The sequence below is a fragment of the Mustela lutreola genome, chromosome 2, assembly GCF_030435805.1.
Source record: "Mustela lutreola isolate mMusLut2 chromosome 2, mMusLut2.pri, whole genome shotgun sequence".
NCBI lineage: Eukaryota > Metazoa > Chordata > Mammalia > Carnivora > Mustelidae > Mustela > Mustela lutreola.
In genome coordinates, this window is record NC_081291.1 from 57,635,152 (window position 1) to 57,655,685 (window position 20,534).

Consider the following 20,534-nt stretch of genomic DNA (forward strand, 5'->3'; position numbering starts at 1 on the left):
AAAGATTAGAGCAGAGAAAAAAATGATATAGAAACTAAAAAAAAAAAAAAATTAATGAAACCAGTTTTTCAAAAATAATCAATAAAATTGATAAGCCCCTAGCCAGACTTATCAACATAAGAGAGAGAAAGGACATAATCAAATAAAGTCCTATATAAGGGAGAGGAGACGATAACCAACACCACAGAAATACAAACAAGTACAAGAGAATATTGTGAAAACTATATGCCAACAAATTGGACAACCTAGAAGAAATAAATTCCTAGAAACATAAGCTACCAAAAATGAATCAGGAAGAAAGAGAAAATTTAGACAAATGATTTATCAGCAAAGAAACTGAGCCAGTAATCACCAAACTCCCAACAAACAAAAGTCCAGGACCATTTGCTTCATAGGCAAATTCTACCAGACACTTACAGAAGAGTTAATACTTATTTTTCTCAAACTATTTCAAAGAATAGAAAAGAAAAGAAAACTTCCCAATTCATTCTATGAGGCTAGCATTACCGTGATACCAAAACCAAATAAAGATACCACAGGAAAAGAGAACTACAGGCCAATATCGTTGATGAATACAGAATGCAAAAATTCTCAACAAAATAATAGCAAACCAAATCCAACAATACATTAAAAAAGTCATTCACCACAATCAAGCTGGATTTACTCCTGGGTGGTAAGGGTGGTTCAAAATTTGCAAATCAGTCAAGGTGATGCATCACACCAATGAGAGAAATGATTAAGAACCATATGATCATTTCAATGGATACAGAAAAATCATTTAACAAAGTACAACATTTACTCATGATAAAAACCCTCCACAAAGTACATTTACAGGGGACATACCTTGATATAATAAAGACCTTATATGAAAAACCCACAGCTAATATCATTCTCAATGGTGAAAACCTGAGAGTCTTTCCCCTAAGGTCAGGAACAGACAAATATGTCCACTCTCACCACTTATATTCAACATAGTCCTGGAAGTCCTAGCCCAACAGACAACAAAAAGAAATAAACAGACAACAAAAAGAAATAAAAACAATCCAAATATGTAAGGAAGAAGCAAAACTTTCACTATTTACAGATGACATGATACAATATATAGAAAACCTGAAAGACTCCACCAAAAAATCCCTGCTAGAACTGCTGAAGTCAGGAGACAGAGAAATACATCCAGATATAAAACCGGATATAGGGGCGCCTGGGTGGCTCAGTGGGTTAAAGCCTCTGTCTTCGGCTCAGGTCATGATCCCAGGGTCCTGGGATCGAGCCCCGCATTGGGCTCTTTGCTCAGCGAGGAGCCTGCTTCCTCCTCTCTCTCTCTGCCTGCTTCTCTGCCTACTTGTGATTTCTGTCTGTCAAATAAATTAAAAAAAAAAAAAAAAAAAAAAAAACCGGATATAAAAGGATATAAAGGATATAAAACCAATGTAAAGAAATCCATAGGGGCACCTGGGTGGCTCAGTGGGTTAAACTGCTGCCTGTGGCTTGGGTCATGATCTCAGGGTCCTGGGATCAAGCCCCACATAGGGCTCTTTGCTCAGCGGGGAGCCTGCTTCCCTCTCTCTTTCTCTCTGCCTGCCTCTCTGCCTACTTGTGATCTCTCTCTGTCAAATAAATAAATAAAATCTAAAATGTAAAAAAAAGAAATACATTGCATTTCCATACACTAATAATGAAGCAACAGAAAGTGAAATTAACAATCCCACTTACAATTACACCAAAAACAATAAAATAAGAAAAAACTTAACCAAAGAGATAAAAGCCTTATATTCTGAAAACTATAAAAACATAAAAATGTTGGTTAAAAAAAAATCCAATATAACCCAAAGACATGGAAAGACATTTCATGCTCGTGGAGTGGAAGAACAAATACTGTTAAAATGTTTATACTATCCAAAGCAAACCACACATTTAATGCAATCCCTATCAAAATGCCAACCACATTTTTCACATAACTAGAACAAACAATCCTAAAATTTGTATGAAACAATAAAAGACATCAAATAGCCAAAGCAATTTTGAAAAAGCAAAGGAAAGCAGCAGGCATCACAATTCTAGACTTTGAGTTTTATTACAAAGTTGTAGTAATCAAAACAATATTGTACTGGCACAAAAACAGATACACAGATCACTAGAACAGGATAGAACAGATACATCAACAACTATATGGACAATCTTTGACAAAGCAGACAAGAATATCCAATGGAAAAAGACAGTCTGTCAACCAATGGTGTTGGGAAAACAGGACAGCTACATGCAAAAGAATGAAACTAGATCACTTTCTTACACCACAAACAAAAAAAAAACCAAAATGGATTAAAGACCTATATGTGACAATTGAAACCATAAAAAATCCTATATGAAAATAAGGCAGTAACTTTTTAACATTGGTTGCAGCAACTTTTTTCTAGATATGTCTCCTGATGCATGGGAAATAAAAGCAAAAATTAACTATTGGGACTACATTAAAAAAAACCAAACTTCTGCATGAGGAAGGAAACAATTAACAAAACTAAAAGGCAACCTTTGGAATGGGAGAAGATATTTGCAAATGATATAATGGATAAAATTATCCAAAATATATAAAGAACTTATACAACTCAACACCCTCCACCAAAAATAATCCAGTTTAGAAATGAGGAGAAGACACGAACAGACATTATAGTATGGCTAAAAATCAGTGGTGTCTGGGTGGCTCAGTCAGTTAAGCATCTGACTCAATTTCAGCTCATGTCATGATCTCAGGGTTGTGAGACTGAATCGCATGTCAGGCACCACCTTGAACATGAACTCTGCTTAAGATTCTCTCTCTCCTTCTCCCTCTGTCCTTCCCCCCACACTCACACACTCCCCACCACCACCCCCCAAAAAAGAATGGCTAAAATAAAAAACACAAGAAACGATGGGTGTTAGTGAGGATGTGGAAAAAGAGGAACCCTCCTGCACTATGGGTAGGAATGCAAACTGGTGCAGCCACTCTGGAAAACAAAATGGAGGTTCCTCAAAAAGTTAAAAATAGAACTACCCTATGACCAAGCAAGTGCACTACTAGGTATTATCCAAAGAATTAAAAAAGAAAAAGTAATTCAAAGGGATACACACACTCTGATGTTTATAGCAGCATTATCTAAATTATGGAAGCAGCACAAGTGTCCATTGATAGATGGATGGGTAAAGAAGATGTGGTAATATACATACAATGGAATATTATTCAGCCATAAAAAATGAAATCTTGCCATTTGCAACAACATGAATGGAACCAGAGAGTACAATGCTAAGCGAAATAAGTCAGAGAAAGATAAACATATGATTTCACTCATATGTGGAATTTAAGAAACAAAACAAATGAGCAAAGCGAAAAAGAGAAAGTCAATGCAAGAAACAGAATCTTAACTTCCAAGGACAAATTGATGGTTCCTAAAGGGGAGGTCAGGGGGATGGGATGAAATAAACACCCTTTTTCCTATTTCTCCTGCTAAGTATGGATGCTTTCAACTCTGGGATTTATATATAAAACAAACATAACGAGACTCAGAAGGATGGAGAGATGAAGGTTAAGGACTGTGATGAATTCTCTGGGGTTTCTACTTGCCTCATACGTTCTAGACTAAGTGCTAGAGAAGACAGAAACTCAGAAATGTTAATGGAATTTGGGGGGGGAAATCCCCCCAAAGTCTGCTCTCTCCAGCCAAAGAAACAAGAATGGGGCAGCTTAGTGAGCCAGAAAACTTTCAGGCAAGCACCATGAAGGAAACCAGCCCCAACTCACTCCCATAAGCAAAGTCAAATGGAAAACCCAGATTTCTACCCTTGCCCGACTGTAGCAATTCCCCTCACTTGGGTGGCATGAGAAAAGATCAAGTGGGGAGTCGAGGATTTCATCCCTGCCCAGCAGTAACAAGGCATCAAGGGAGGCAGAGTGGAGGCCAAAATCGTGCCTCACCATCCAGTACTTATGTGGCCTCTGAACCACTGTGGTGGTTAGCCAAGGTCATGTGGTAGCAAGGCTATCTAACCCTAGGGCATGGTTGTTGGGTGGCGAACCTGGACTGCCACCTCCACCTGACAGGAATAAGACAGCATTCCCCTTCTTCCACTGGCAGAAGATTTAAAACATAAGACTTAAATAGGATCCAGGGTCTCATAACTTAATATCTAATATGTCCAGGATATAATTTAAAAATCATTTATCATAGCAAGAACCAGAGAAATCCCATCTTAAATGAGTAATGACAATCAACAGATGCTAACACCAAACTGACACATCTTGGAATTGTTTGGAATTTTAAAGTAAGCATGAACATGATTTAAAGCAAGTATGAACATGACTGAATCAAATGAAAAAAATTTAAAGTCTCATCAAAGAAATAGAAGATAAAAGAAGAACTAAATGGAAATTTTAGAATTGAAAAATATAATACCTAAAAATTTAAAACTCAGTGGATGGGCTTAATAACAGAATGGAAGGGACAGAGAAAAGACTTGGTGAAGTTGAAAACAAAACAATATAAATTACCCGACCTGAAGAACATAGAGGAAAACAGACAGGGGCCTGTGGGATGTAACAATGAATTAACATTCATGACACTGGAGTCATGAGAGCAGGAAAAGGGTAGTGCTAGAAGGTACTTCAAGAAATAATGGTGGGGCGCCTGGGTGGCTCAGTCAGTTAAGCATCTGACTCTTGATTTCACCTCAGGTCATGATCTCAGGGTCCTGGGATCAAGCCCTATGTCAGGCTCCACGCTCAGCAAGGAGTCTGCTTTGCTCCCTGTCTCTCTCCCTCTGCCCCCCCTCTCCTGCTCTCTTTAAAATAAATAAATAAATAAATAAAATATTTTCTTTAAAGAAATAATGGCTAAAATTTCCCAAATTTTGCAAAAGACATAAACTTAAGTTTCGGAAAACTGAGTGAACCCAACAGGATAAACCCCGAAAAAATCCACACCCAGACATCAGAGTCAAACTTTCAAAAACCAGAGACAAAGAAAAAAAAACTTGAAAGCTGCAAAGATAAGTGCCACCCAGCACAATGGGAAAGAATAATAATAGTTGATCTGTCATTAAAAAAAACCATAGAGGTCAAAAGGAAGTGGCACAACTTTTTTCAAATGCTGAAGAAAAAGAAATGTCAACCCCAAATTCTAAATTAAGTGAAGCTATCATTTAGGAATAGAGGAGAAATAAAGACATCTCAAAGAAAAACTAAAGAGAATTTGTTGTCATAACATCTACCCTAAAAGAATGACTAAAGGAAGTTCTTGAAACAGAAATAATTTAAAAAGCAAAAAAAAAAAAAAAAAGGAAATCTTGGAACATCAGAAAGGAAAAAAAGAACATTAGAAAGAGCACATTTATAGGTAAATATAATACATTTTCCTTCTCCTCTTGAGTTTTCTAAATTACATTTGACCATTGAAGCAAAAAATCAAACATCTTGAAGTGGTTCTCAGTCTATACAGAGGAAATATTTAAGACAATTATAAATGAGATAAGGTCAACAGATTTGGAGGAAGATAAGGTTTCTATACTTCACTCAAACTGGAAAGATGTTGACACCAGTAGACTGTGATAAGTTATGTATGCATAATATAATTTCTGGAGCAACCACTAAAACCCTATACATTCAAAAATACTACAGAGAAATCATAAGAGAATTCTAAAAAGTTTCAAAGAACACACAGGAACACAGGAAAAAGAAAACAAAGAAACAAAAGAAACAGAAAATAGAAAACTAATATTAAAATGGCAGACTTAAGCTCTAAAATATCAATAATTGCACTAAATGTAAATGGTCCTAAAAAACAATTAAAAGTAAATAAAAAATGGCTTCGCTAAATGCAAGGGCATTATGCTGAATGGGGAAGGGGAGCCAATCTCAAAAGGTCATACTGGATGTTTCCATTTATATAACTGTCCATTTCCTAGGACTGCCATAATAAATTACCATGAACTGGGTGGCTTAGTATAACAGAATTTCATTGTCTCATGGTTCTGGAGGCTTAAAGTGCAAAATCATGTCAGCAAAGCCATGTTCCCTCAGAGGTGCTAAGGGAGCATCTTTCCTTGCCTCTTCCAGCTTCTGGTAGCCCCAGACATTTCCTGGCTTGTGACAACATAAGTCTACTCATTACATTGCATTCTCTCTACATCTTTTCATTTAGTCTTCCTTCTGTCTGTGTCAGTTTCCACATCCAAATTTCCTTTTTTCATAAGGACATTGGTCATACTGGATTCTGATTACCTCATTTTAACAAGATTAACTCTATAAAGACCCAATTTCTAAATAAAGTCACGTTCTGCGTCACTGGAAGTTAAGTGTTCAACATAACTTTCTGAGAGAACACAATTCAATCCGCAAAAATGACATTCTCAAATTGACAAAATTATAAAGATGGAAAACATATTAGTGCGTAGGGATAATGCAAGGTTACAAAGCAGTTGTGACTATAAAAGCGGAGCATGAGAGGTCTTTGTGGTGATGGAATAGTTCTGTATCTTAAGTGCAGTGACAATTACATAAATCCATGCATGTGATAAAATGGCAGAGAACTACACACACACATTTATCAATATTCTGATTTTGATATTATACTGTTGTTACATAAGACATAGCCACTGGGGTGAAAAAAAAACGGGTGAAGGGTACTTTCTCTGAATTTTTATTTCAAAATGGAAGTATAATATATGGATATGGATATGCCCACACTAAGACACCTAATCAAGCAGTTTTTGAAAACAGAAAGAAGATTCTACTGCTTTGAGAAAAGAAAAAATCTCATCCAAAGGTTCAACATGGAACATAAAACATAATGCCTTCAAAACTGAAGAAAAATGAGAATTCTCTACCCAGCTAAACTATTCATCAAGAGTAAGGGTAGAATAAAGATATTTTCAGACACATGAGACCTCAAAACAAGTATCTCTCATTAACCTTTCCTCAAGAAGCTATAGGAAGATGTGTTCCAGCAAAACCAGGCAGCAGACAAAGCAAAAGGAAGACAGAATCCAGGAGACAAGGATCCCATCAGAAGAAGAAGAAGGAAACTTCCAGGGTAAATATCAGTGCTAAACCCAGTTCGTTCAAAATGAGTGAGCATCTACATGAGCACTGCTCCTGTCTCCATGAAGCCTGGGGACTCTTCTGATGGGAGGCTCACTACCTGTACTGGAAAGACATCTGTGGTGTAGTGGGGAGACATTGAGAGTTAGTAGCTCCTAAACCCAGGAACCTGATCTCTCATATCTCGTTGTGAGAGCCTAAATGGTGAAATAGGGATGATAATACATCTCACAGCAGGCCATTGTTGGGAATTAGAGATGACATGTAATGGGCAACTGGATGGGAAAAAGAGCTCTCCAACCAATTTTTCTGACACAATCTTACCTCTAGTTCATGGAAGGGAACAGGTTGTGACGGAAGGCAGGAAACACACTTGATCTTTATGGTCAAGGGATTTAAGTCCTGCTTTTGCTCCTCAGTCATGATAGGACCTTCTGTTTTTAAAGTCAAAAAACAATCTAAAATGCTGGCAGACTTCCCCCTACCACGACTCACAATAGTTTGCCATCCTGGAGGGGGCAGGAGGGAAATACAGACAGTGTTAGACTGTGACTCATGACAGCTCCAAGACAAGTACAGAGGGATCAGGCAACCTGAGAAGAGCCAATGATAAATTATAACCAAGAGAAGAAAACTAAAAAAAAAACAAAAAAACAAAAAACAACAATTAGCAAACACCTACTGTCCGCACATTATATGTGGTTTTCTCAAACTCAGGTCCCATAAGCTCCCTAAGAGAATTGTTGTGATTTTTTTAAAAGAATTTTTATTTATTTATTTGACAGACAGAGATCACAAGCAGGCAGAAAGGCAGGCAGAGAGAGAGGAAGAGAAGCAGGCTCCCTGCTGAGGAGAGAGCCCGACGCGGGGCTCGATCCCAGGACCCCGCGATCATGACCTGAGCCGAAGGCAGCGGCTTAACCCACTGAGCCACCCAGGCGCCCCTAATTGTTGTGATTTAATCTTGATGGCCATCTTGTAATTTAAGCATTTCCTGAATCATCTATAGGGATATTGATGCTTAGGTAGGACCCTCAAGCAGTCAGATTTACTGGGTCTGGGATGTAGCCTCCACTCTAGGGTTTTTAAAAGCTCTCCAGGCAGGACACCAGGGTGGCTCAGTGGGTTAAGCATCTGCCTTCAGCTCAGGTCATGATCCCAGGGTCCTGGGATAGAGCCCCGCATCGGGCTCCTTGCCTAGCAGGGAGCCTGCAGCATCCCCTGCTTGTGCTGTCTCTCCCTCTCTGACAAATAAATAAAAAATCTTTACAAATAATAAATAAAACTAAATACAATTTAAAATGCAGTTCCTTCATCACAGGAGTCACATTTCAAATGCCTAGTACATGTGTAGCTATGAGCTACTCGACCAGACCACACATCTCTGGAGCATTTCCATCACCACAGAAAGCTCTTCTGGGTGGTGCTGCTTCAGGCAATGACTTTAGAAGAGAAGATGTTCGAAAGCACGGAATGCCAGGGTCTCTGTTGTGGCGGCCAGTGGTGCTGCGTTAACGGGTGTGGTCCAAGCAGAGAAGCACAGCTCCAGACGTAGAACACAACTGGTACAACAGAGCTGGATTGAGCACAGCACACTTCCGGGTAGGGCCGTGTTGTAGCAGCGCAACTAGGGAAAAAGGCGGGTAAACGGAGCCACTGTGTTGGGCACACAGAGCTGGGAGAATCTTTTTCTCGTGAAAGGGGTCCATATCAGGTGGAGAAATAATGAATGGTGTTGGGGGTTGGGGAGAGGTCAAATCTTCCATTGTACAAGCAGAGAGGCCTAGGCTCACACCGTAGTCACGTGACCTACAACAAGTCAGAGGTTCTGTGGGGCTTCCTTTCTTCATATGGGCAGAGATTCCACCGTGCTTAGGATGATTAAGACGGTATATGTACACGAAGGGGATGGGAACACCACCTAGCATGTAGTGGGCATGCAGAAAGATCAGCTCTGCTCCTTTCACAAGGATTGTAAATGCATTTCTAGGGCACACGAAAGCCCAGTCACTCACACTCGGAAAGAGGTTCCCTTCCAAAACAAGTTATGGGCCCCAGGTGTGCGGCTGAGCCCACTGGCGTGACCATGGGGCCATGTGCACCTGCTGGGGACAGCTCTCAGGGCTCCCACAGCTTTCTCTTCAACAGAGCTGACTCGTCAAGGCCATAACTAATCATGACTTGTATTCTATAACTCTGTAAACCTTTTTGTGAAAAAGACTGCCCAGTATGGAAGAAACCTCCGCCACCAATGTGCACTCAAACCGCCATTCAGTGAGGGAGGGCTCAGCCAAAATTCCAGGGTAGGGTTTCACAACTTCAAAACCACAGATACTCGGGGACAGAGAATTCTCGGCTGTGGGGACCATCCACTGCTTTATGGAACAGCAGCATCCCTCCGCTCCCATCTGTGACAACCAAAAAACCTCCTCATATGACTAAATGTCCCCCTAGGGGCACAAGTGCCCATGCTGAGAAGCCCTGCTCCAGAGTAAGAGAAGAGGAGCCTGGGAACGGACCCCGCAATGAGCGTTCATCTACACCGGCCAGACCTCAGTGTGAATTAAAGTCCTGGGTCCTCTAACAACCCTGTGTGGCAGCTTCCATCTCTGCTTTCTAGACAGAGAAGCTGGGATCCAGAAATGTTCAGAAAGCATCCCAGGTCCCTCAGCTAAGAAGTGTGGAACGCATGTCCAAACCAGTCCTGCCTGGCAACACTTGGCTCCTCCACTATGCAACAAAAATCAAGAGATCATTCCACAGTCCTTTTAGAATCGTAATGGGTTACTGGCCAATCAATATTCACCACTAAGGGATGCAAAGCCTAGGGCCTAATTCGAAATCAAAGATGATGAGCAAAAATTATCATGCTAGTTTTAGAATGATCTTATGCTGTTATTTTATGGCAAAAACAAACATCCAGTTGGCCTGCCAAGCCAAGGCCCTTCTTAGCTGAGGACCATAAACCGTGATATCGGTATAAGGAAGGAGGCTTGTCTTTCTTTCTTGCTGAAGGCCCAGCACCCTGTATCCAGCCCACCCAAATGTTCTGACAGAAGCGGCTCCAATTTGGTAACCTCTCTGATTCCTACTATGTGCAAATTTATGCACCTTATCTCACGTGACCTTTATTGCAGCCCTCCGGGGTAGAAATCCTCCCTCCATTCTACAGATGAGGATATGGAACTGAAGGACTCAGAGGAAGTGGCCAACTTGCTGGGCAGTGGCTGAGTCAAGATTCAAAGTCTGTCACTGGTGCTCTTGGAATCACTGAGCCATTACAGGGCCGTGACGGCAGTTTTGGGGGGGGGGGGGGGCGGCAGACACCTCTGGGCTTCACCCTGCTGGAAAAAGTCACGCCAGGCTGTTTGAGACCATCTGAGCTTCTCCTTCCTCCCATAGCAAAATTAAGAAGCAAAATCAACCTCGATCTAAAGTCAACAGGTCACCCGGAGCTCACCCACCTCTAGGCACCAGTTTCTCTTGGGGATTCAGCCCACAAGGTATGCCCCAGAGATGTGTGCCCCGAGCAGGAGCTTGAAACCCCAGTGTGGAGGCCGGCTCTTCCTGGACCACAGCCTGAAGGGGGGTAAGCATCTCTGAAAACTCACTTCTCTAGAAAAGACTCCATTGCTCCAGGAAAACTAAGACAGCTTGAATTCAAGGCCCAACTTCTGGTGAAAGCTGATTTTCAAAAATCCATTTAAAAAGGAAAACTGAAAAGTTAATGGTATTTCCTCAAAAAACGTATAGCTGTCAATACAAGAGCTTGTGAGCATTCGATTTTCCTGGCACCTGTGTAACGTTTATGGGGTAAACCGCAAGCCACTGCAATGGTTTCGGCTGGCTCAAGACAGTAGCCTAAATTTCTGCAGATTTGCCAGTAGAGGGCGCACATTCACCCTAATAGCCAACCACAATCCCCCTTCCACCCCGCCCCCAACCATGAAATAAACTGGAAACTATTTTCTCTGAAAAGAAAGAGGGTCATCCCCCCATATTACTATTTTAAAAACAAAGTCATGTAATTTTACCCAAAATACATGATGAGCTTTCCATTATCAAGACCTAGGGATATAACACACATACCTACTTATTATTTGTCCAACCGTAGATAACCTAGTTTCCAAATTGTGATCAATCTTACAGAGCAAGAGAACGGAACCCCAGTTCTGCCCCTGAGCTATGTGATCCCAAGTAATTGCTTTGCCCTCTCCAAGTTTTGGTTCCTCACAGAACCAAGCGCGGGCACCCCAACAGCACTCCTGCAAGCTTACTGGGAGGCTCAGAGTTTGCGATGAGCAGTACAGGACCGGAGGGAAACACTGGCGCCTTCCCCCCTTTCCTCTACTAGATGCTTTCAGAAACATCTGCAAGAAAGTGCTTACAAAAAGCAGCATCTTATTTAGCAAACAAAATTAGCACAATTACTTTCACCAGTTTCTTCGGAATCAGGCCTGAGTTCAAACCCTGGCATTGCCCCTACTTGCTAGGTGATCTCGAACAATACATCTGACCTCTCTGTGCCTCCTTGTCCTCCTCTGTACAACAGAGAAGCTTACCTCCACTTCACTGAAGTGACTGTGGGCATGAAGCTAGGTGGCAGAACGGAGGCTTGGTCAATGCGGGCACCCTGTTTATGGACATTCTAGCCACATGGGACAAAACAACCAAGACCCGCTGGGACCAGGGGTGGCCACCTGCGAGGAGCGGCATCACCGCCAGCTCGGTGGAGAAGGTACCGTGCTTCCAATCTCCTTCCATCTTGAGGTCAGTTTCCTCCTCTGTTTGAGATTTCTTCCCTCTCTTCTGGCTCTTCTTTCTCCCCTCTGAGTCTTTCCTTTTAACTGTGAAATCAAAGGAAGGAAACAAGCGTTCCCAGGAGCTCATATCCAAGCTCCCGTATGTGAATGCATACGTGCTACAGAGACTCAAAGAGGTTCTGGAAGACCCTGGAAAGCGGAGGTCATCCTTTATGCTGCCACCCTTCCCCAGCAACCAGAAGAGGTGTTTACATGTAGATGACAAAGTGGTTGTCAGTTACATGCAGGAATAACATGAGGGCCGTCCTGATCTCCCAGCCGGTCCACTCCGAGAACATGGGCAGAGGGGGCCAAGGTTGGATGAAGAGCAACATCACCACATACCAAACTCCTCCCCCAAGTCAGCTCTTAACCACAGTATAGGGCTGAGGTTTGGGCTTTGAAGTCAGACCACCAAGGTTCTGGAACCACATCTCCCCTTCCTTAACCATCCTGAGCCTCAGTCACCTCACCTATAGAATGGGGACAGTACTGCCTACCTTGTAGGGTGTTGAAAAGAGTAAATGAGCAAAGGTACATAAAATATTCAGCTCTGTGCCAAGCTCAGATGCAGGGGTGGGGGAGGAGACAATAAGACATATGTATATCTATGGTAATTAAAGCCATGAGCTATTTGTTCCATGATACAAAGACCAGTGGAACAGACTACAGAAAGCCCAGAAATACACTGCACACACAGGGGACTTAACAGATGCCAGGGTGGCATTTCAGATCAATGAGAAAGGACGGACTAGTCAATTAATTATACTTTCCATCTGGAGGCAAATGAAATTATCGGGCACCTCATGCCATAGGCAAAATGAAAGGCAGACTAACGGTGGAAAACAAAAAACTTCAAACTAATTAGAAGAATACACAGGAGACTCTACTGATGTCCGGATGAGGAAGGATTTCTTAAACATCACAGAAAGTACAAACTGGAAAGGAATAGTTACATAACTAGTGTGCAAAACCAGCACACATAGAGTAAATGGGTAACTTACAGACCCCGGCCTATGGTGTTTACAGGGTACGTAAGTGATCACACATAATCATCAGAAGATGTAAAGAATAAAGCTTCTGAATCCATAAGAAAAAAATGTAAAACCTAGAGTTGCCTGGGTGGCTCAGGCGGTTAAGCATCTGCCTTCAGCTCGGGTCATGATCTTGGGATCCCGGGATCAAGTTCTAAGCCCCCAAGATGGGCACCCTGCTGAGGAGGGAGTCTGTTTCTCCCGCTCCCTCAAATTTCTCCCTTTCTCTCAAATAAATAAATAAATAAAATCTTTAAAAGAAAAGCTTAGAACTCAACAGAAAGGGGTGCCTGGGTGGCTCAGTGGGTTAAGCCTCTACCTTCGGCTCAAGTTATGATCTCTGCTCAGCAGGGAGCCTGCTTCCCCTTCTCTCTCTGCCTGCCTCTCTGCCTACTTGTGATCTCTGTCAAATAAATAAGTAAATCCTTAAAAAAAGGGAAAGAAAAAGAAAAGTAAGCCAAGAAGCAGGAATAGCCAATTACTTAAGATTATAACCAAATAAGCATAGGAGATGCTTTCGAGTCCACAAGGAATCAGGAAGTAAGCCCCTGACCATGCGAAGCATGACTGATAACAGGGAAAACCTGGAATTCTCAGGACTTCTGTCAGGAGAGCACATAGGTACAACCCAGAGAATAAAAACCAGCAATACCTCCTGAGGGGTGGAGGTGCGTTTCCCATGCCCTTTGACCCCACAGGGCAAATGCCCTAGGCTCTGTAGCACAGACACACAGAGACCTGCACAAGGATGATCGCTATCACTGTGTTGGTGATGGTGGGAAATTGGAGACGACTCAAATGTCTCTCAGTGGGGAGTCCATGGGTGTATTCCTTGTGGACTGGAAAGCATCTCCTATGCTTATTTGGTTATAATCTTATGTAATGTGGCTATTCCTGCTTCTTGGCTTACTTTTCTTTTTCTTTTTCTTTTTTTAAGGATTTATGGGCACAGCCCTCCAATGGGGTCCTCTATAGAATTTACAAGGAAGGAGTTGGACTTACACATGTGGACACAAATAAACCTCAAAAGTCAAGCTGAATGCAAAGAGCCAGTTGCAGGAAGATAGGTACAGTATGAAACCATTTCTGTAACTCATAAAAACAAAAATCAATACAACATTGAATGTGTCAGAAAGAATGGGGTGGAAGGGGGCACCTGGGTGGCTCAGTGGGTTTAAAGCCTCTGCCTTAGGCTCAGGCCATGATCCCAGGATCCTGGGATCGAGCCCCGCATAGGGCTCTCTGCTCAGCGGGGAGCCTGCTTCCCCCCTCTCTCTCTGCCTGCCTCTCTGCCTACTTGTGATCTCTGTCTGTCAAGTCAATGAATAAAATCTTTAAAAAAAAAAAAAAAAGAATGGGGTAGCAGGAAAGTGTCACACCAATTTCTATGTAGGATAGGGAATGCTTTTTTAAAAAGATTTTTATTTATTTATTTGAGAGAGAGAGAGAGTGAGAGCACAAGTGCAGGAGAGGGAGAAGTGGACAGCCCACTGAGCAGGGAGCCCTACACCGGGCTCAGTCCCAGGACCCTGGGATCACCACCTGAGCCAAAGGCAGATGCTTAACCAATGGAGCCACCCAGGCGCCCCCTAGGGGATGCTCCTTAAAAGCACAGGATGCAAAGGAGTCTACATGTGAACTTTTTCTCAAAAAGAAAGAAGGAAGAGGGACGCCTGGGTGGCTCAGTTGGTTGGACGACTGCCTTTGGCTCAGGTCATGATCTCGGAGTCCCAGGATCGAGTCCTGCATCAGGCTCCCAGCTCCATGGGGAGTCTGCTTCGTTCTCTGACCTTCTCCTTGCTCATGCTCTCTCTCACTGTTTCTCTCTCAAATAAATAAATAAAATCTTTAAAAAAAAGAAAGAAGGGAGGGAGGATGGGAGGGCTGGAGGGAGAGAAGATGAGAGGGAAGTAGGAATAAAGGAAGGAAAGAAACGAAGAAAGAAAGAAGGGGAAAGAGCAAGAAAAATGAAGGAAATGTGGCAAAATCTCAACGCCTAAATTGTACATACATCGTATTTTTTGGTGTTCTCTTCTTTTCTTTTCTTTTTTTTTTCAAAATAAAAAGATGGTTTGAAAATCTCATTCAAATGCTTAAAGAATATTTTTAAAAGGTGAGGCCATTTAATCTGGAAAAGAGAAAACTTTCCAAAGAGCTGACGGTGTTCCGATATGAAAGCGTGGACTAGTCTTCTAGGGCCTTGAAAAGGGAATGTGAGCAACTGTGTTTCCGATGCCTGGCAGAGAGCCCGCCTGGAGCAGTCACTTCTCTCTGCAGCTTCAGAGTGTTGAACTCGAACAGGGAAAAGCGGACTTAATGGATAAAGAGTTAAGGAAATGATTTGTACCAATTACAGCTGTATAAACAGGAATTGGGCCATCCCAGCAAGTGCACCAGTTCTAGAATATTCCACCTCATACAGGAAACCTAACTGCTGGCTGAAAAACTGGTGAAGAGAACAAGGTTAAGAAGGAAGAGGTCAGGGCACCCAGTTGGCTCAGTCATGAAGTGTCTGCCTTTGGCTCAGATCATGATCCCGGGGTCCTGGGATGGAGCCTCATATCGGGCTCCCTGCTCGGCAGGGAGCCTGCTTCTCCCTCTCCCACTCTCCCTGCTTCCGTATCCTCTCTCACTGTGTCTCTCCGCGTCAAATAAATAAATAAATCTTAAAAAAAAAAAAAAAAAGAAGAAGAAGAAGGAAGAGGTCAATGTAGTAGCTTCTGAGGACCCTCGCCTCTCGGTCTGTCACCAAGATTACAGACTTCGCATGAGTGGTTCCTGCAACCTGGAATGCAATTTCCCTCATTCTACCATGAGAAGTGAAGAATTTCTTATCTTCTGAGAGTCCTTCTATAAAGCTGACTCTTAGTTTCTTCAACATACCTACCTACACTTACCACAGCATCTATCACATAGGAAGGCAGTTATTTATTTGAAAGTCTACAGTCAACTTTAGAGATTTTATTTCCATGCTCCCCATGACATCATGAGTCAGGAGCGTGGAAGCATTGGCAGGAGTGGGAAAGGCTGTGTGCAAATGGGTGGAATGATGCAGGTAAATGAATGGGAGAAGGTGGGTTGGAATGGCTGGATGGGGTGAGACAGAATGGGTAAGTTGAAAGGGTATGTAGTGTTTTCTTACTTTCAAGTAACATGTGGTCACATATCAACAATATTTCTGAAGTATTCTGAATTTGGAATATTTCATAATGCTTCTAAGTCTAGTTATATTATAAAATTCCAAAATCCCATCCTAACTTACTTTGAAATTTTTGCTTTTCTAACATGTTTGTTAAGCTGTTAAATGATGATCTCTCATGATGATCTCCTTCCATCTCCATGCCGACTGCTGTTCCCAAAGAAAGAGCTGTTTCTCTTGAAATACTCCATCTAGAAAATTCACGGAGAGAAAAATAAATGAAGGTGAAAAAAAGCAGGGACCAGACCGAAGAATCTATTTACTGGACCAATCTGGAGTAGATTTTTATTGTATTTATTTATTTTAGATTTTATTTATTTATTTGTCAGAGAGAAAGAGAGTACAAATAGGGGGAGCAGCACGCAGAAGGAGAAGCAGGCTTCCTGCTGAGCAAGGAGCCTGATGTGGGACTTGATCCCAGGACTCTGGGATCAGGACCTGAGCCAAAGGCAGATGCTTAACTGACTGTGCCACCCAGGTGTCCCATGAGCAGATTTTTTTTTTTCCCATGAGCAGATTTTTAAGAAATGACATTGCATTCCTCTAACCAAAGCTTCTTAAATTTCAATGTGCATATGAATAACCTGGAAATGCTGTTAAAGAAAATGCAGGTATGGGTCAATAAGCCTGGGTGGACCTGACAGTCCACATTTCTAACAAGTTCCCAGTCATGCTGTTGCTGTTGCTCTGCAGACCACACTCATATTATCAATTTCTAACTAGAAATATTATGGAAAATAATATATTCTTATAAAAGCAGTCAAAGCTCTAATATACCCAGGAATTCATTTGCAGGAATTATCCAACATCTATAGGAAGAAATTTTTTTGAACTCTATTAGAAATCATAAAGGAGGAGCTGAATTAGGTGAAAAGATATACCATGGTCATGCATGGGAGAGCCTCAGAATGTAAAAATGTCAGTTCTTCTCAAATTAATGCATCAATTCAACACAAAAAACAATTTTTTAGAAGTCAAGATTTTTTAATGACACAGTTTCTTGGTTCTCCCCATTCCACTCTCCCAAGCCTCCAGCTGGGCCTCCTTTCAGCCTCTGGACCTCCAAGGCATCCAAGGAATCTCCAGATCCTTCTTAGGCTCTAAGAGCAATTGCACTCGTAGCAGGAAAGGCTGTGGACTTGGTACTCTGAAGTCCTAGAGTCCTGGCTTTACCAACACTCCCAAGATCCCAAGAATTCCAGTTTTAAATCTTTGAGCAAATCACTAACCACTCTGTTATGTTATTAAAAAAAAACCAGAAATAGTAATAATACCATCTCTCAGAGTGACCATGATGAGAATTGAGGTAAACCAACATGTGCAAAAGCACAGGGCATATCTGCGCTCATAAACACAAGCATTCCTTTCTCTGTTCCTTTAATTTCACCTGAATTGCATGAGCTCCAACTTAGCTAAGTTACTAAAAATCCACATGACTCTCGGTGAGACACTGTACGGTTTATGCAAGAGGGGGTTCCACTCCCAATCGCTGAAATAGCATGGTTCCATCCTTACCGAACTGTGGAAAGTTCTTCCATTCTGAGTACCTTCTCATCTCCCTCGGGGATCTTGGGAAAAGTTTCAAACTCTGCTGGGTGAGAATATGATAATATTTATTAACAAATGGACTTCCTGGTCCATTCTAGTTCCTTAAAGAAATGAGGGTCCTTTACCCATTTTGTAATGGCAGTCACCAAGCAGCAGTGAGCATAAAAAGGCTGGTTAATAATAAATGAGTAAATGAATGAATGCACAGACTAATGAGGATTATTTGGACAAATGGAGGCGAGAGGAAGCCACCAATTTCTTATATAACACCCCATGGAGGGTGAAAAAAAAAAGGAAAAAAGTCACTATCTATTCAGTTGTCTGATTCAGCACTGTTTACATCAGAGAATACTGAAAACACTCCCGAGGTCCCTACGTCCCCATCTACAGAGAAGCTTACAATGTCACCAGCAGATGAAAAATTATGGACTCCACAAATGGAGTTTATGCAGTTCTTCAGTAAATAGGTTCTTAAGTAAATAGGAAAGTGCATGTAGGTACATATTCATCTCAGAATACAAAAGTATGTATCCAGAACAACCCTATCTATGTAAAAAAAAAAATCTTACAGCAAAGGAATTTTCCATAACATAATAACCAAAATATTATAATGTTTGTTCCTGGTGATAGAACTATAGATTGTTTTCCCTGTTTGTTTTATATTTTTCCATAGTCACTGACTTTTCTAAAAGCAAACCACACATATGTAACTTCTACGGTTAGAAAAGTTTTATAAGTCATTAAATAAAAATTAAACAAAGAAAAAGGACCAACCACAAAAAGTGATTCCTGCACTGAGAGCAGTGATGCCTTCCAGAATGAACCAGCACCAGCAGGAGTTGCTGATACAAAGGAAGGATACCAGTGTACATGCACGACACCAGCAACACCCATCTATCCCCTTCCCTGCCATTGACTTCCCCCAACTAGTCCACAAAGGTCATCTCCACTCACCACGCAAAGAATTGATGTGTTTTCCTGCTTTTTCTGCTTTATCTCGTGCATCTTCCTGGTTCCACTCCTCTTTGATGTGTGGGGCCTGTGCAGACAATCTTCTCTGATTTAAAACCAAACTTTTCACTTCTTCTAGAAGACAAGAGAAGAACCATTGACTCAAACCAATCAGAAATACTTACGGAACACCTTCTACATGTATGGCACTCTCCTAGGGCTATAGACGGAATAGGCAGATAACAGAGGCAGGGCCCCTGCCCTGCAGGAGCAGACGCCTAGGCGCTGCTTCAAAATGCCAGGAAACCCAAACCTTAGCTGGCAATGGCTTCTTCCAAACAAGACCATTAAGTACTTGACACGAGTCCTTCCATTTGATCATGGTGCTTCACATGAAGGAAGGCACTCCCACTTCCCCTATTTTACAGGTGGGGAGTATGACACTTATGTAATTTTCCTGTGGTCAGAGAGCTGGTACTCACTGAGCCAGAACTACCCCCCAGGGCTCCTCGAAGCCAGCTAGGGAGATGAGCCCTCTCTCCTTCATTCTATCAGTACAGGACTCCGTATGCTTGTAGCAGTAACCGACATGGGAGGAATAATGAATGCAGAGAATGAAAGCTACAAGGAAGAGGTGAAGAAGAGGTGCGATTGGATTCAGTGTTGCAGGACAGGTACCGGTTGTGGAGAAAGAGAGGAGGCTAAGAGCTGGCTGGGTATGGCCCCATAGCTGAAGGCAGGGCTCACAACCAGAAAACCCCTTGTGTTTTCAGGAACCAGAAGTGAAGGCGAGAATAGCGGCGAGAAAGGGGGCCTGGGGAACAAATTCGAGAATGCCTTCAAGGCCAGACTCAGAAGACGGACCTGGTTCCCCAAGCCACCAGACGGCCATAAAAAGGTGCACAACAATGGAGTGCCAAGGTCAAAGCAGGGCTATAGACAAGTCAGGGAACTGCAGCAGGAGAGAGGAGATGGAGAAGAGACCTAAATGCCGAGGGAGGAGCCAGCTGAGAGGCAGAGAGTCCCAAAGGGCCCCACAGAGGCAGGGACACCAATCAGGTGTTGGTTGGAGGGACAGCCAAGAGCTGAGGGCATAGCTGGGTCATGCATGACTCTGGGGCTTCGTGAATGACGCAGTCTTTGTCCAGTAACTAAGAATCCAAGAAGCCGAGGAGATTTAATAGAGGAGGAATGTTGACTTTTGATGGGATGTTCCATTCGAGACCAGCAACAGGTTGAAAATTAACCAGTTCGGGCAGAGGACCTATAGTTCATCCAGATACATTTCCTATCCTCTCTGGAACATGAGCCAAACCTCTCAGGCTGTTGCTTCCCTCCCACAGACAAGAGTTTCAAGAAGACAGCCTTTAAGGAGAAAAAAGGACTTAAGACAACAAGCACACCAAACGCATTTTTATTAAAATGTTGTTTCTACTTACACACAAGACGCACAGAGCAATGTTAGCAATGTCTGCCTCTGGTCCAGGCATCATGTTATCTTAGTTCTTTCTCCCTTGTGCTAGTCAATTTTTAAAGGATTATTTATTTCAGAAAGAGAGAGAGAATGTGCATGGGGAGGGGAAGAGGGAGAGACACAGACCACCCCTTACCGAGACCATCATCCCATGACTCCAAGATCATGACCTGAGCTGAAATCATGAGCTGGACACCCAACCAAATGAGCCACCCAGGCGCTCCTGTGCTAGTCAATTTCTGAATTGTTTTACATAATGAACATACACTGCTTTCGGAAAGAAATTATTTAACATAAGAGGCAGTGATGTCAGGTGTGAGATAGGGCTTGGGGAGGACCAAGTGCAATCTTTTCAAGTACACTCAGGAAGGCCCATGGCCCTCCCAGCAGGGCCTAGAGCACACTTCCTTCCTTTCCTGGCCAGCTGATTTCATTTACCTTTCCAGACTTGGCTCCAATG

At 42.3% G+C, this 20,534-nt stretch overlaps 1 protein-coding gene across 1 annotated transcript in view; it reads right to left on the reverse strand.

Moving 5' to 3' along the window:
* Positions 1 to 20,534, reverse strand: part of CFAP92 (cilia and flagella associated protein 92 (putative)) — a 71,343-nt gene that overhangs the window by 39,438 nt on the left and 11,371 nt on the right. Inside the window, exons 6-10 of the mRNA XM_059161880.1 lie at positions 18,604 to 18,735; positions 17,617 to 17,689; positions 16,165 to 16,292; positions 11,767 to 11,913; positions 7,391 to 7,575 (exon numbers count right to left, since the gene is read on the reverse strand). Of these exons, the coding sequence (XP_059017863.1) occupies positions 7,391 to 7,575; positions 11,767 to 11,913; positions 16,165 to 16,292; positions 17,617 to 17,689; positions 18,604 to 18,735 (665 nt within the window). The remainder of the gene's footprint in view (positions 1 to 7,390; positions 7,576 to 11,766; positions 11,914 to 16,164; positions 16,293 to 17,616; positions 17,690 to 18,603; positions 18,736 to 20,534) is intronic.